The sequence below is a fragment of the Lytechinus pictus genome, chromosome 14 (genome assembly GCF_037042905.1).
Source record: "Lytechinus pictus isolate F3 Inbred chromosome 14, Lp3.0, whole genome shotgun sequence".
In the NCBI taxonomy this organism is placed as follows: Eukaryota; Metazoa; Echinodermata; class Echinoidea; order Temnopleuroida; family Toxopneustidae; genus Lytechinus; species Lytechinus pictus.
The window spans coordinates 4,087,407-4,101,804 of record NC_087258.1 but is presented as its reverse complement, the minus strand read 5'-3'; the positions used below and the strand labels follow the sequence as shown (position 1 = coordinate 4,101,804).

General features: G+C 38.4%; 1 protein-coding gene across 1 annotated transcript; it reads left to right on the top strand.

Moving 5' to 3' along the window:
* The first annotated feature begins 215 nt into the window (after nucleotides 1–215).
* Nucleotides 216–13,251, top strand: LOC129276334 (cell surface glycoprotein 1-like). The gene is made up of 13 exons (XM_064109546.1): nucleotides 216–404; nucleotides 1,955–2,158; nucleotides 3,047–3,172; nucleotides 4,061–4,165; nucleotides 4,498–4,647; nucleotides 5,536–5,661; nucleotides 6,550–6,666; nucleotides 6,999–7,148; nucleotides 8,037–8,162; nucleotides 9,051–9,155; nucleotides 9,488–9,637; nucleotides 10,526–10,651; nucleotides 11,542–13,251. The coding sequence occupies exons 1-13, from the start codon at nucleotides 227–229 to the stop codon at nucleotides 12,024–12,026; spliced, it is 2,148 nt and encodes a 715-aa protein (XP_063965616.1). The 5' UTR covers nucleotides 216–226; the 3' UTR covers nucleotides 12,027–13,251.
* The last annotated feature ends 1,147 nt before the right edge of the window (nucleotides 13,252–14,398 follow it).

Here is a 14,398-nt window from a genome sequence, read left to right as displayed (position 1 = left end):
TAAATAATAGTTATTATTTAATAAATAATGATTATATAACAAATAATTGTTCTATATAATATTGGTACATTCGGCGCCTCATATCAAAATACCTGTTCGCGGGCTCTCGTTTATTCTCAAACATATTACCCAATCCATACTAGCCAATTTCTATAAGAGTTTTTGACACAGTTTTATGTTTGTTTGTTTTTTCTCTATCTCTCTTTTCAGCTCTTTTCATGTGAGGATGGATTCACCAAAAGAAATGGCCTCTCGACCTCTTTTATATCATGTTAGGGATCCGTCAACCAAAAGAAACGTGCTCGCAAGTATTATTACTTTGCGAAAACACAACCCAGATGACCGGTTTGTTTTGAAAACAGCCACAGGGCGCACAGTCAGTGCGGGAACAATATGGTTTAAAGGTACGTAATGAGCTCATGCACGTAGCTGTCTTTTGGGCAAAATTTTGTGGAAAATAAGAATAGTGTGTGAAAAAAAATACATGGACCGTGAAGAAGAGGCTTTGGTTATTTCAAATATGTGCTTCTTACTGTTCCCAGAGGCTTATAGAGCCTGATCGGTTTAATGTTGGCATGTTTGTGAAAAAAAATTATTTTAGCTTTATGTAATGAAACCTGTCTAAGATTTTTCAACAACATCTCTAGTTAGTAGAACATGGGTGAAAAAAATTGGAGCAGTCGTTATGTCCTGGAACAAACCATTTTGGTCGTAGGGGTGCATAATGCAGAGTCACGGACGGACATTTCTGAGTCGTTTTGTGTTTTATTCTACTATAGTACTTCTCAAAAATAATTATGTTTTGAGTGGCAATATTTATAGTATAGATATAATTCTATTAAAACAAACACAAAACTGGGAATAATGCTACGTTCATACCCAAAATCTTATGAATGAACCCCTAATTTAAATATAATTTTATTAATCATCATGTTATTATTTTTGTTGTTGTTATTATTAGAATAATTACTGTTATTAAAATTATTTCATCTTGCTTAAGAACCTACCAAAACATACCAAGGTGGATTTCTAGAATTTTAGAAAAGAAACAAGAGACAGCTTTATATCTGGCAATTATGATATCCCTAGATACCAGTAAACAGTTATCTCCAGGTACCTCATTAGGTATATTTAATCAGAGAATTTGAGCACTTTCTGATTATGGGAATCATAATATAACCATCTGCGATTTTGGGGAAGTGTATGCACAGCCTAAATTCTTCAAAAACAGAAATTACCCCAGTCAAAGGCAAATATTTCTATACGAACCCTTAAAGGTAAAATGCATGCCTTTGTAGTTCTTTGGACACAACTTAATGCCATCTCCTGCATGTTTTGCATCGCTAATGCTAGACAACACAAAAATAAGTGTTTGTTTCCGGGTTACCCGACCGACCTGCTCAAAACCCTGCAACCCACACAATTTTATCCCAAATTTAACAAAACAAAATTTATTAACCCCAACCCTACTACACGATACAGTACCATACAACTGTGAAACTGTGTGGGTTTGTAAGGTGTAGTATTCTACCGGATTCGGAAGGCTTCTGTGGCTTTTGTGTTGTGTAGTAATGTGGGCAATGCATATTTTGCTGTTTTGTGTGGTATATTATTTGACAGAGGTTACTACCCCATACAGATTGTGTGATACATTATTGACAGAACTTGCTAGCGTCTTAGGCAATTTTGGGCCATGTCTATTTTCCAAAGTATAATTTTATGAAGTTTTGCCGGTTATAAAGTACCGGTTCGTGGATGAACATAGATATTTATTCGTTCACTAGAGTGTCAAGCACCCTCTAGCATCAATCAAAGTGTATGAATGTAGTTCTAAAGATATGTTTTTGTAGTTATTTGCAGTTACATGTTGATCTGCTCCATAAGGGCACCATTATTGCATGCAATAAAGATTTACTTACCCTAAGGTATTTTTTTCATCTTATCAATTTTCTAGCTGGTTATTGCTTGAAGGGGAGTGGGGGGAGAGCGGTCCCCAAAAATTATGAAGAACCCACCCCACCAGAACTTCCAGGAAAAAATCGAAAAAGAAAACGTCGTGCTGTGGACTCGCATGTGGACTCGCCTGTGGACTCGCCTGTGGACTCGCCTGTGGACTCGCATGTGGACTCGCCTGTGGAACCTACCAAAACATACCAAGGTGGATTTCTAGAATTTTAGAAAAGAAACAAGAGACAGCTTTATATCTGGCAATTATGATATCCCTAGATACCAGTAAACAGTTATCTCCAGGTACCTCATTAGGTATATTTAATCAGAGAATTTGAGCACTTTCTGATTATGGGAATCATAATATAACCATCTGCGATTTTGGGGAAGTGTATGCACAGCCTAAATTCTTCAAAAACAGAAATTACCCCAGTCAAAGGCAAATATTTCTATACGAACCCTTAAAGGTAAAATGCATGCCTTTGTAGTTCTTTGGACACAACTTAATGCCATCTCCTGCATGTTTTGCATCGCTAATGCTAGACAACACAAAAATAAGTGTTTGTTTCCGGGTTACCCGACCGACCTGCTCAAAACCCTGCAACCCACACAATTTTATCCCAAATTTAACAAAACAAAATTTATTAACCCCAACCCTACTACACGATACAGTACCATACAACTGTGAAACTGTGTGGGTTTGTAAGGTGTAGTATTCTACCGGATTCGGAAGGCTTCTGTGGCTTTTGTGTTGTGTAGTAATGTGGGCAATGCATATTTTGCTGTTTTGTGTGGTATATTATTTGACAAAGGTTACTACCCCATACAGATTGTGTGATACATTATTGACAGAACTTGCTAGCGTCTTAGGCAATTTTGGACCATGTCTATTTTCCAAAGTATAATTTTATGAAGTTTTGCCGGTTATAAAGTACCGGTTCGTGGATGAACATAGATATTTATTCGTTCACTAGAGTGTCAAATTCCTCGGGCATCCTAACTAACAACTAGGCACTTAGTGCCCTTTTTTGTTTCAAGACATTGCTATTAATTGTAGTTTGTCAACTAAATATACTTTATTTTCATATGCATGTTGCAGGAACAAAACAAAAGAGAAAACGTCGTGCTGTGGACTCGCATGTGGACTCGCCTGTGGACTCGCCTGTGGACTCGCATGTGGACTCGCATGTGGACTCGCCTGTGGAACCTACCAAAACATACCAAGGTGGATTTCTAGAATTTTAGAAAAGAAACAAGAGACAGCTTTATATCTGGCAATTATGATATCCCTAGATACCAGTAAACAGTTATCTCCAGGTACCTCATTAGGTATATTTAATCAGAGAATTTGAGCACTTTCTGATTATGGGAATCATAATATAACCATCTGCGATTTTGGGGAAGTGTATGCACAGCCTAAATTCTTCAAAAACAGAAATTACCCCAGTCAAAGGCAAATATTTCTATACGAACCCTTAAAGGTAAAATGCATGCCTTTGTAGTTCTTTGGACACAACTTAATGCCATCTCCTGCATGTTTTGCATCGCTAATGCTAGACAACACAAAAATAAGTGTTTGTTTCCGGGTTACCCGACCGACCTGCTCAAAACCCTGCAACCCACACAATTTTATCCCAAATTTAACAAAACAAAATTTATTAACCCCAACCCTACTACACGATACAGTACCATACAACTGTGAAACTGTGTGGGTTTGTAAGGTGTAGTATTCTACCGGATTCGGAAGGCTTCTGTGGCTTTTGTGTTGTGTAGTAATGTGGGCAATGCATATTTTGCTGTTTTGTGTGGTATATTATTTGACAAAGGTTACTACCCCATACAGATTGTGTGATACATTATTGACAGAACTTGCTAGCGTCTTAGGCAATTTTGGACCATGTCTATTTTCCAAAGTATAATTTTATGAAGTTTTGCCGGTTATAAAGTACCGGTTCGTGGATGAACATAGATATTTATTCGTTCACTAGAGTGTCAAATTCCTCGGGCATCCTAACTTACAACTAGGCACTTAGTGCCCTTTTTTGTTTCAAGACATTGCTATTAATTGTAGTTTGTCAACTAAATATACTTTATTTTCATATGCATGTTGCAGGAACAAAACAAAAGAGAAAACGTCGTGCTGTGGACTCGCATGTGGACTCGCCTGTGGACTCGCCTGTGGACTCGCCTGTGGACTTGCATGTGGTCATATTTAAACGTGAGTGACACGACAATCTGAGAGTTGGAAGGGCACCTATCTTCCCACTTGGAGGTTATGAATGGATCATGACTACCATATTATGTATAATGTAGGACTGGTATGTGCCATGACCAGTTGGATTTGAATTCTACAATTTGTCAAGTAAGTTATGATTAAAAAACGGTGCGTGAGTGACACGACAAATTTTGGACATGGGTTTCTGACCATTATCGGTTATGGTTGGATTCGTGCCAAAGTAGAACTCCAAGAATACCATGAGTACTAGTACATGTACGTAAATAGTGTAGTTTGTCAACTAAATATACTTCATTTTCATATGCATGTTGCAGGAACAAAACAAAAGAGAAAACGTCGTGCTGTGGACTCGCATGTGGACTCGCCTGTGGACTCGCCTGTGGACTCGCCTGTGGACTCGCCTGTGGACTCGCATGTGGACTCGCATGTGGACTCGCCTGTGGAACCTACCAAAACATACCAAGGTGGATTTCTAGAATTTTAGAAAAGAAACAAGAGACAGCTTTATATCTGGCAATTATGATATCCCTAGATACCAGTAAACAGTTATCTCCAGGTACCTCATTAGGTATATTTAATCAGAGAATTTGAGCACTTTCTGATTATGGGAATCATAATATAACCATCTGCGATTTTGGGGAAGTGTATGCACAGCCTAAATTCTTCAAAAACAGAAATTACCCCAGTCAAAGGCAAATATTTCTATACGAACCCTTAAAGGTAAAATGCATGCCTTTGTAGTTCTTTGGACACAACTTAATGCCATCTCCTGCATGTTTTGCATCGCTAATGCTAGACAACACAAAAATAAGTGTTTGTTTCCGGGTTACCCGACCGACCTGCTCAAAACCCTGCAACCCACACAATTTTATCCCAAATTTAACAAAACAAAATTTATTAACCCCAACCCTACTACACGATACAGTACCATACAACTGTGAAACTGTGTGGGTTTGTAAGGTGTAGTATTCTACCGGATTCGGAAGGCTTCTGTGGCTTTTGTGTTGTGTAGTAATGTGGGCAATGCATATTTTGCTGTTTTGTGTGGTATATTATTTGACAAAGGTTACTACCCCATACAGATTGTGTGATACATTATTGACAGAACTTGCTAGCGTCTTAGGCAATTTTGGACCATGTCTATTTTCCAAAGTATAATTTTATGAAGTTTTGCCGGTTATAAAGTACCGGTTCGTGGATGAACATAGATATTTATTCGTTCACTAGAGTGTCAAATTCCTCGGGCATCCTAACTAACAACTAGGCACTTAGTGCCCTTTTTTGTTTCAAGACATTGCTATTAATTGTAGTTTGTCAACTAAATATACTTTATTTTCATATGCATGTTGCAGGAACAAAACAAAAGAGAAAACGTCGTGCTGTGGACTCGCATGTGGACTCGCCTGTGGACTCGCCTGTGGACTCGCATGTGGACTCGCATGTGGACTCGCCTGTGGAACCTACCAAAACATACCAAGGTGGATTTCTAGAATTTTAGAAAAGAAACAAGAGACAGCTTTATATCTGGCAATTATGATATCCCTAGATACCAGTAAACAGTTATCTCCAGGTACCTCATTAGGTATATTTAATCAGAGAATTTGAGCACTTTCTGATTATGGGAATCATAATATAACCATCTGCGATTTTGGGGAAGTGTATGCACAGCCTAAATTCTTCAAAAACAGAAATTACCCCAGTCAAAGGCAAATATTTCTATACGAACCCTTAAAGGTAAAATGCATGCCTTTGTAGTTCTTTGGACACAACTTAATGCCATCTCCTGCATGTTTTGCATCGCTAATGCTAGACAACACAAAAATAAGTGTTTGTTTCCGGGTTACCCGACCGACCTGCTCAAAACCCTGCAACCCACAAAATTTTATCCCAAATTTAACAAAACAAAATTTATTAACCCCAACCCTACTACACGATACAGTACCATACAACTGTGAAACTGTGTGGGTTTGTAAGGTGTAGTATTCTACCGGATTCGGAAGGCTTCTGTGGCTTTTGTGTTGTGTAGTAATGTGGGCAATGCATATTTTGCTGTTTTGTGTGGTATATTATTTGACAAAGGTTACTACCCCATACAGATTGTGTGATACATTATTGACAGAACTTGCTAGCGTCTTAGGCAATTTTGGACCATGTCTATTTTCCAAAGTATAATTTTATGAAGTTTTGCCGGTTATAAAGTACCGGTTCGTGGATGAACATAGATATTTATTCGTTCACTAGAGTGTCAAATTCCTCGGGCATCCTAACTTACAACTAGGCACTTAGTGCCCTTTTTTGTTTCAAGACATTGCTATTAATTGTAGTTTGTCAACTAAATATACTTTATTTTCATATGCATGTTGCAGGAACAAAACAAAAGAGAAAACGTCGTGCTGTGGACTCGCATGTGGACTCGCCTGTGGACTCGCCTGTGGACTCGCCTGTGGACTCGCCTGTGGACTTGCATGTGGTCATATTTAAACGTGAGTGACACGACAATCTGAGAGTTGGAAGGGCACCTATCTTCCCACTTGGAGGTTATGAATGGATCATGACTACCATATTATGTATAATGTAGGACTGGTATGTGCCATGACCAGTTGGATTTGAATTCTACAATTTGTCAAGTAAGTTATGATTAAAAAACGGTGCGTGAGTGACACGACAAATTTTGGACATGGGTTTCTGACCATTATCGGTTATGGTTGGATTCGTGCCAAAGTAGAACTCCAAGAATACCATGAGTACTAGTACATGTACGTAAATAGTGTAGTTTGTCAACTAAATATACTTCATTTTCATATGCATGTTGCAGGAACAAAACAAAAGAGAAAACGTCGTGCTGTGGACTCGCATGTGGACTCGCCTGTGGACTCGCCTGTGGACTCGCCTGTGGACTCGCCTGTGGACTCGCATGTGGACTCGCATGTGGACTCGCCTGTGGAACCTACCAAAACATACCAAGGTGGATTTCTAGAATTTTAGAAAAGAAACAAGAGACAGCTTTATATCTGGCAATTATGATATCCCTAGATACCAGTAAACAGTTATCTCCAGGTACCTCATTAGGTATATTTAATCAGAGAATTTGAGCACTTTCTGATTATGGGAATCATAATATAACCATCTGCGATTTTGGGGAAGTGTATGCACAGCCTAAATTCTTCAAAAACAGAAATTACCCCAGTCAAAGGCAAATATTTCTATACGAACCCTTAAAGGTAAAATGCATGCCTTTGTAGTTCTTTGGACACAACTTAATGCCATCTCCTGCATGTTTTGCATCGCTAATGCTAGACAACACAAAAATAAGTGTTTGTTTCCGGGTTACCCGACCGACCTGCTCAAAACCCTGCAACCCACAAAATTTTATCCCAAATTTAACAAAACAAAATTTATTAACCCCAACCCTACTACACGATACAGTACCATACAACTGTGAAACTGTGTGGGTTTGTAAGGTGTAGTATTCTACCGGATTCGGAAGGCTTCTGTGGCTTTTGTGTTGTGTAGTAATGTGGGCAATGCATATTTTGCTGTTTTGTGTGGTATATTATTTGACAAAGGTTACTACCCCATACAGATTGTGTGATACATTATTGACAGAACTTGCTAGCGTCTTAGGCAATTTTGGACCATGTCTATTTTCCAAAGTATAATTTTATGAAGTTTTGCCGGTTATAAAGTACCGGTTCGTGGATGAACATAGATATTTATTCGTTCACTAGAGTGTCAAATTCCTCGGGCATCCTAACTAACAACTAGGCACTTAGTGCCCTTTTTTGTTTCAAGACATTGCTATTAATTGTAGTTTGTCAACTAAATATACTTTATTTTCATATGCATGTTGCAGGAACAAAACAAAAGAGAAAACGTCGTGCTGTGGACTCGCATGTGGACTCGCCTGTGGACTCGCCTGTGGACTCGCATGTGGACTCGCATGTGGACTCGCCTGTGGAACCTACCAAAACATACCAAGGTGGATTTCTAGAATTTTAGAAAAGAAACAAGAGACAGCTTTATATCTGGCAATTATGATATCCCTAGATACCAGTAAACAGTTATCTCCAGGTACCTCATTAGGTATATTTAATCAGAGAATTTGAGCACTTTCTGATTATGGGAATCATAATATAACCATCTGCGATTTTGGGGAAGTGTATGCACAGCCTAAATTCTTCAAAAACAGAAATTACCCCAGTCAAAGGCAAATATTTCTATACGAACCCTTAAAGGTAAAATGCATGCCTTTGTAGTTCTTTGGACACAACTTAATGCCATCTCCTGCATGTTTTGCATCGCTAATGCTAGACAACACAAAAATAAGTGTTTGTTTCCGGGTTACCCGACCGACCTGCTCAAAACCCTGCAACCCACACAATTTTATCCCAAATTTAACAAAACAAAATTTATTAACCCCAACCCTACTACACGATACAGTACCATACAACTGTGAAACTGTGTGGGTTTGTAAGGTGTAGTATTCTACCGGATTCGGAAGGCTTCTGTGGCTTTTGTGTTGTGTAGTAATGTGGGCAATGCATATTTTGCTGTTTTGTGTGGTATATTATTTGACAAAGGTTACTACCCCATACAGATTGTGTGATACATTATTGACAGAACTTGCTAGCGTCTTAGGCAATTTTGGACCATGTCTATTTTCCAAAGTATAATTTTATGAAGTTTTGCCGGTTATAAAGTACCGGTTCGTGGATGAACATAGATATTTATTCGTTCACTAGAGTGTCAAATTCCTCGGGCATCCTAACTTACAACTAGGCACTTAGTGCCCTTTTTTGTTTCAAGACATTGCTATTAATTGTAGTTTGTCAACTAAATATACTTTATTTTCATATGCATGTTGCAGGAACAAAACAAAAGAGAAAACGTCGTGCTGTGGACTCGCATGTGGACTCGCCTGTGGACTCGCCTGTGGACTCGCCTGTGGACTTGCATGTGGTCATATTTAAACGTGAGTGACACGACAATCTGAGAGTTGGAAGGGCACCTATCTTCCCACTTGGAGGTTATGAATGGATCATGACTACCATATTATGTATAATGTAGGACTGGTATGTGCCATGACCAGTTGGATTTGAATTCTACAATTTGTCAAGTAAGTTATGATTAAAAAACGGTGCGTGAGTGACACGACAAATTTTGGACATGGGTTTCTGACCATTATCGGTTATGGTTGGATTCGTGCCAAAGTAGAACTCCAAGAATACCATGAGTACTAGTACATGTACGTAAATAGTGTAGTTTGTCAACTAAATATACTTCATTTTCATATGCATGTTGCAGGAACAAAACAAAAGAGAAAACGTCGTGCTGTGGACTCGCATGTGGACTCGCCTGTGGACTCGCCTGTGGACTCGCCTGTGGACTCGCCTGTGGACTCGCATGTGGACTCGCATGTGGACTCGCCTGTGGAACCTACCAAAACATACCAAGGTGGATTTCTAGAATTTTAGAAAAGAAACAAGAGACAGCTTTATATCTGGCAATTATGATATCCCTAGATACCAGTAAACAGTTATCTCCAGGTACCTCATTAGGTATATTTAATCAGAGAATTTGAGCACTTTCTGATTATGGGAATCATAATATAACCATCTGCGATTTTGGGGAAGTGTATGCACAGCCTAAATTCTTCAAAAACAGAAATTACCCCAGTCAAAGGCAAATATTTCTATACGAACCCTTAAAGGTAAAATGCATGCCTTTGTAGTTCTTTGGACACAACTTAATGCCATCTCCTGCATGTTTTGCATCGCTAATGCTAGACAACACAAAAATAAGTGTTTGTTTCCGGGTTACCCGACCGACCTGCTCAAAACCCTGCAACCCACAAAATTTTATCCCAAATTTAACAAAACAAAATTTATTAACCCCAACCCTACTACACGATACAGTACCATACAACTGTGAAACTGTGTGGGTTTGTAAGGTGTAGTATTCTACCGGATTCGGAAGGCTTCTGTGGCTTTTGTGTTGTGTAGTAATGTGGGCAATGCATATTTTGCTGTTTTGTGTGGTATATTATTTGACAAAGGTTACTACCCCATACAGATTGTGTGATACATTATTGACAGAACTTGCTAGCGTCTTAGGCAATTTTGGACCATGTCTATTTTCCAAAGTATAATTTTATGAAGTTTTGCCGGTTATAAAGTACCGGTTCGTGGATGAACATAGATATTTATTCGTTCACTAGAGTGTCAAATTCCTCGGGCATCCTAACTAACAACTAGGCACTTAGTGCCCTTTTTTGTTTCAAGACATTGCTATTAATTGTAGTTTGTCAACTAAATATACTTTATTTTCATATGCATGTTGCAGGAACAAAACAAAAGAGAAAACGTCGTGCTGTGGACTCGCATGTGGACTCGCCTGTGGACTCGCCTGTGGACTCGCATGTGGACTCGCATGTGGACTCGCCTGTGGAACCTACCAAAACATACCAAGGTGGATTTCTAGAATTTTAGAAAAGAAACAAGAGACAGCTTTATATCTGGCAATTATGATATCCCTAGATACCAGTAAACAGTTATCTCCAGGTACCTCATTAGGTATATTTAATCAGAGAATTTGAGCACTTTCTGATTATGGGAATCATAATATAACCATCTGCGATTTTGGGGAAGTGTATGCACAGCCTAAATTCTTCAAAAACAGAAATTACCCCAGTCAAAGGCAAATATTTCTATACGAACCCTTAAAGGTAAAATGCATGCCTTTGTAGTTCTTTGGACACAACTTAATGCCATCTCCTGCATGTTTTGCATCGCTAATGCTAGACAACACAAAAATAAGTGTTTGTTTCCGGGTTACCCGACCGACCTGCTCAAAACCCTGCAACCCACACAATTTTATCCCAAATTTAACAAAACAAAATTTATTAACCCCAACCCTACTACACGATACAGTACCATACAACTGTGAAACTGTGTGGGTTTGTAAGGTGTAGTATTCTACCGGATTCGGAAGGCTTCTGTGGCTTTTGTGTTGTGTAGTAATGTGGGCAATGCATATTTTGCTGTTTTGTGTGGTATATTATTTGACAAAGGTTACTACCCCATACAGATTGTGTGATACATTATTGACAGAACTTGCTAGCGTCTTAGGCAATTTTGGACCATGTCTATTTTCCAAAGTATAATTTTATGAAGTTTTGCCGGTTATAAAGTACCGGTTCGTGGATGAACATAGATATTTATTCGTTCACTAGAGTGTCAAATTCCTCGGGCATCCTAACTAACAACTAGGCACTTAGTGCCCTTTTTTGTTTCAAGACATTGCTATTAATTGTAGTTTTTGTCAACTAAATATACTTTATTTTCATATGCATGTTGCAGGAACAAAACAAAAGAGAAAACGTCGTGCTGTGGACTCGCATGTGGACTCGCCTGTGGACTCGCCTGTGGACTCGCCTGTGGACTCGCATGTGGACTCGCATGTGGACTCGCCTGTGGACTCGCCTGTGGACTCGGGTGAAGATGCAACCAAAATCGCCCAAAAGGAGACGGCAGCATTCGTAAAAGCGGTTCAGGAACCTGCAGTTGCACGAGGTTTTAGCCAGCGTCGTACTAAACAGGGAAAGTTTGAAACTAAATCCCCGAATTCATTGAGGTGGAGTGGCGTTCTCAAAAGGGTAGGCATGGAAACAGAGCCCATGCTAAAAAAGTACAAAACACCACATAAATTAATTTTTAGGTGTGGTTGCAGTGTCTGTTATCCAGCAAACCCCTATAGGACAATCATAAAACACGTCAGAAAACATCTTGATAATGATGAGACTTATCAAAATAAGTCATCATTTTTCCCTGAAGAGATTTGTTAGTCAGAGATTTGTTTGTCAGAGCATATGCATCAATTAAATAGCAAAGGGTCAAAGTCATTAGTATGTACTTGTTGATTTCTTCTAAGGATGCAAAATGTTTTTGAAGAGCTTAATCAGAATAAAAGTGATACAAAAAAATGCCTTAAAACCTCAGAAGATTAAAATTTTACACATTAGAAAAATAAATATTTTATTTCAGACATCTCCTTTGAAGAAAAAAAAATGACTTTTTGACCCATTTATTATGGAATCAAAATATGAAATCAACAAAAAAACAAAACATGGGAAATGTGTTGAAATGTTACATTTAGTACTGAAAGATTCTCTATACATGTAATTTATGGGGAATTTTTATTTTTTAATAAAAACAAAGGAGAAATAGACATCTTTCTTTGCAACCTGATTCGAGTCTATTTTCTGAATCTCTTCAGTTTCTCCATCGTCACTACCTCTCTCTTGATTGGTGTATGAAAGCCCTTAGGCAAGTTGCCCATGAATTTATGTGCCATTCCTTGGCCAATGGCGAGAGCATCATCCACATTCACTTCTTCGGGTGCCACTCTTCCATTGATAATGTGGACTCGCATGTGGACTCGCCTGTGGACTCGGGTGAAGATGCAACCAAAATCGCCCAAAAGGAGACGGCAGCATTCGTAAAAGCGGTTCAGGAACCTGCAGTTGAACGAGGTTTTAACCAGCCTCTTACTAAACAGGGAAAGTTTGAAACTAAATCCCCGGATTCATTGAGGTGGAGTGGCGTTCTCAAAAGGGTAGGCATGGAAACAGAGCCCATGCTAAAAAAGTACAAAACACCACATAAATTAATTTTTAGGTGTGGTTGCAGTGTCAGTTATCCAGCAAACCCCTATAGGACAATCATAAAACACGTCAGAAAACATCTTGATAATGATGAGACTTATCAAAATAAGTCATCATTATTCCCTCAGAGATTTGTTAGTCAGAGATTTGTTTGTCAGAGCATATGCATCAATTAAATAGAGCAAAGGGTCAAAGTCATTAGTATGTACTTGTTGATTTCTTCTAAGGATGCAAAATGTTTTTGAAGAGCTTAATCAGAATAAAAGTGATACAAAAAAATGCCTTAAAACCTCAGAAGATTAAAATTTTACACATTAGAAAAATAAATATTTTATTTCAGACATCTCCTTTGAAGAAAAAAAAATTACTTTTTGACCCATTTATTATGGAATCAAAATATGAAATCAACAAAAAAACAAAACATGGGAAATGTGTTGAAATGTTACATTTAGTACTGAAAGATTCTCTATACATGTAATTTATGGGGAATTTTTATTTTTTAATAAAAACAAAGGAGAAATAGGCAATCTCTTTTGTGTTTTGAACAGAGTGCAGCAATTAAGTATGTTGAGAATATGCATTTTAATTGATTGAAAAGTATGCTAAAGTGTACCCATGATTGGAGCCATGCACATGTGTATAACCTGCCGGCCAACCCATTGGGTTGCCGGACCTGTTTTTTTTTATCTTTTGTGTACTTGTCCTATATATTCTTTGATGTACGACTTGTAGGGTTTTGTGAACATTGGTGGCATTTTGTCTTTAATCCCCTGTAATTTAACCCTTACTGTACTGGGCTATTGCGCTCCATGAAAATACTGGGGGGGGGCCTCGGAGGCCCCCCCTCTGATCTCGGCCCCGAAGGGGCCGATCGCCGCGAAATTTGGCACGCACCTCCGAAATTTTGTAAAGAGAAAGACCGCGGTGTTATTTTTCTCAAAAACCGCATATTTTATTAGTTATGATAATTTATGCAAATTATATGCATAAATCATATTTTTCTTAATAACTTCATAAATTCCACTTTTTGTTCAACATTTTTAGTGCAGGAAGTTTTCTAGAAGCCTTCTTAACATGAAAACATAGGACAAAATTTTAAGTTTGCCTTTATTCTTATGTATTTTATTGTTTTATGAATTTCTTATGTGTTTTATTGTTTTATGGTTTCTATTGTTTGGGATCTTCAATTGGATCAATATCAAGCTGAAAGAATGAAATATAAAGCAAAAAGAGGAAAAAATTAGTGATTTACAGGCCAAAATGAAAAATGCACTTTGCCATTTGTTTTGTACACAAAATGAAAAATTTCTCACTTTTTTGGTTGACCTTTGGTCGTAAAAGGTCACATAACTCCATAACGGGAGGTCCGATTTTCGCAAACTTGGTGTCAAAATATCCGTAAGACTTCAAAGAAAAAAGTCATGAAGTGGCGCGGCTCCACGCGCGGCGGTTTTGGGTGCGCGGCAACATTTGTCTAGGGGGGGGCCTCCGAGGCCCCCCCCCCCAGTGCAGTTAGGGTTAAAACTACTGTTTAGTTACTTATTTTCAACTAG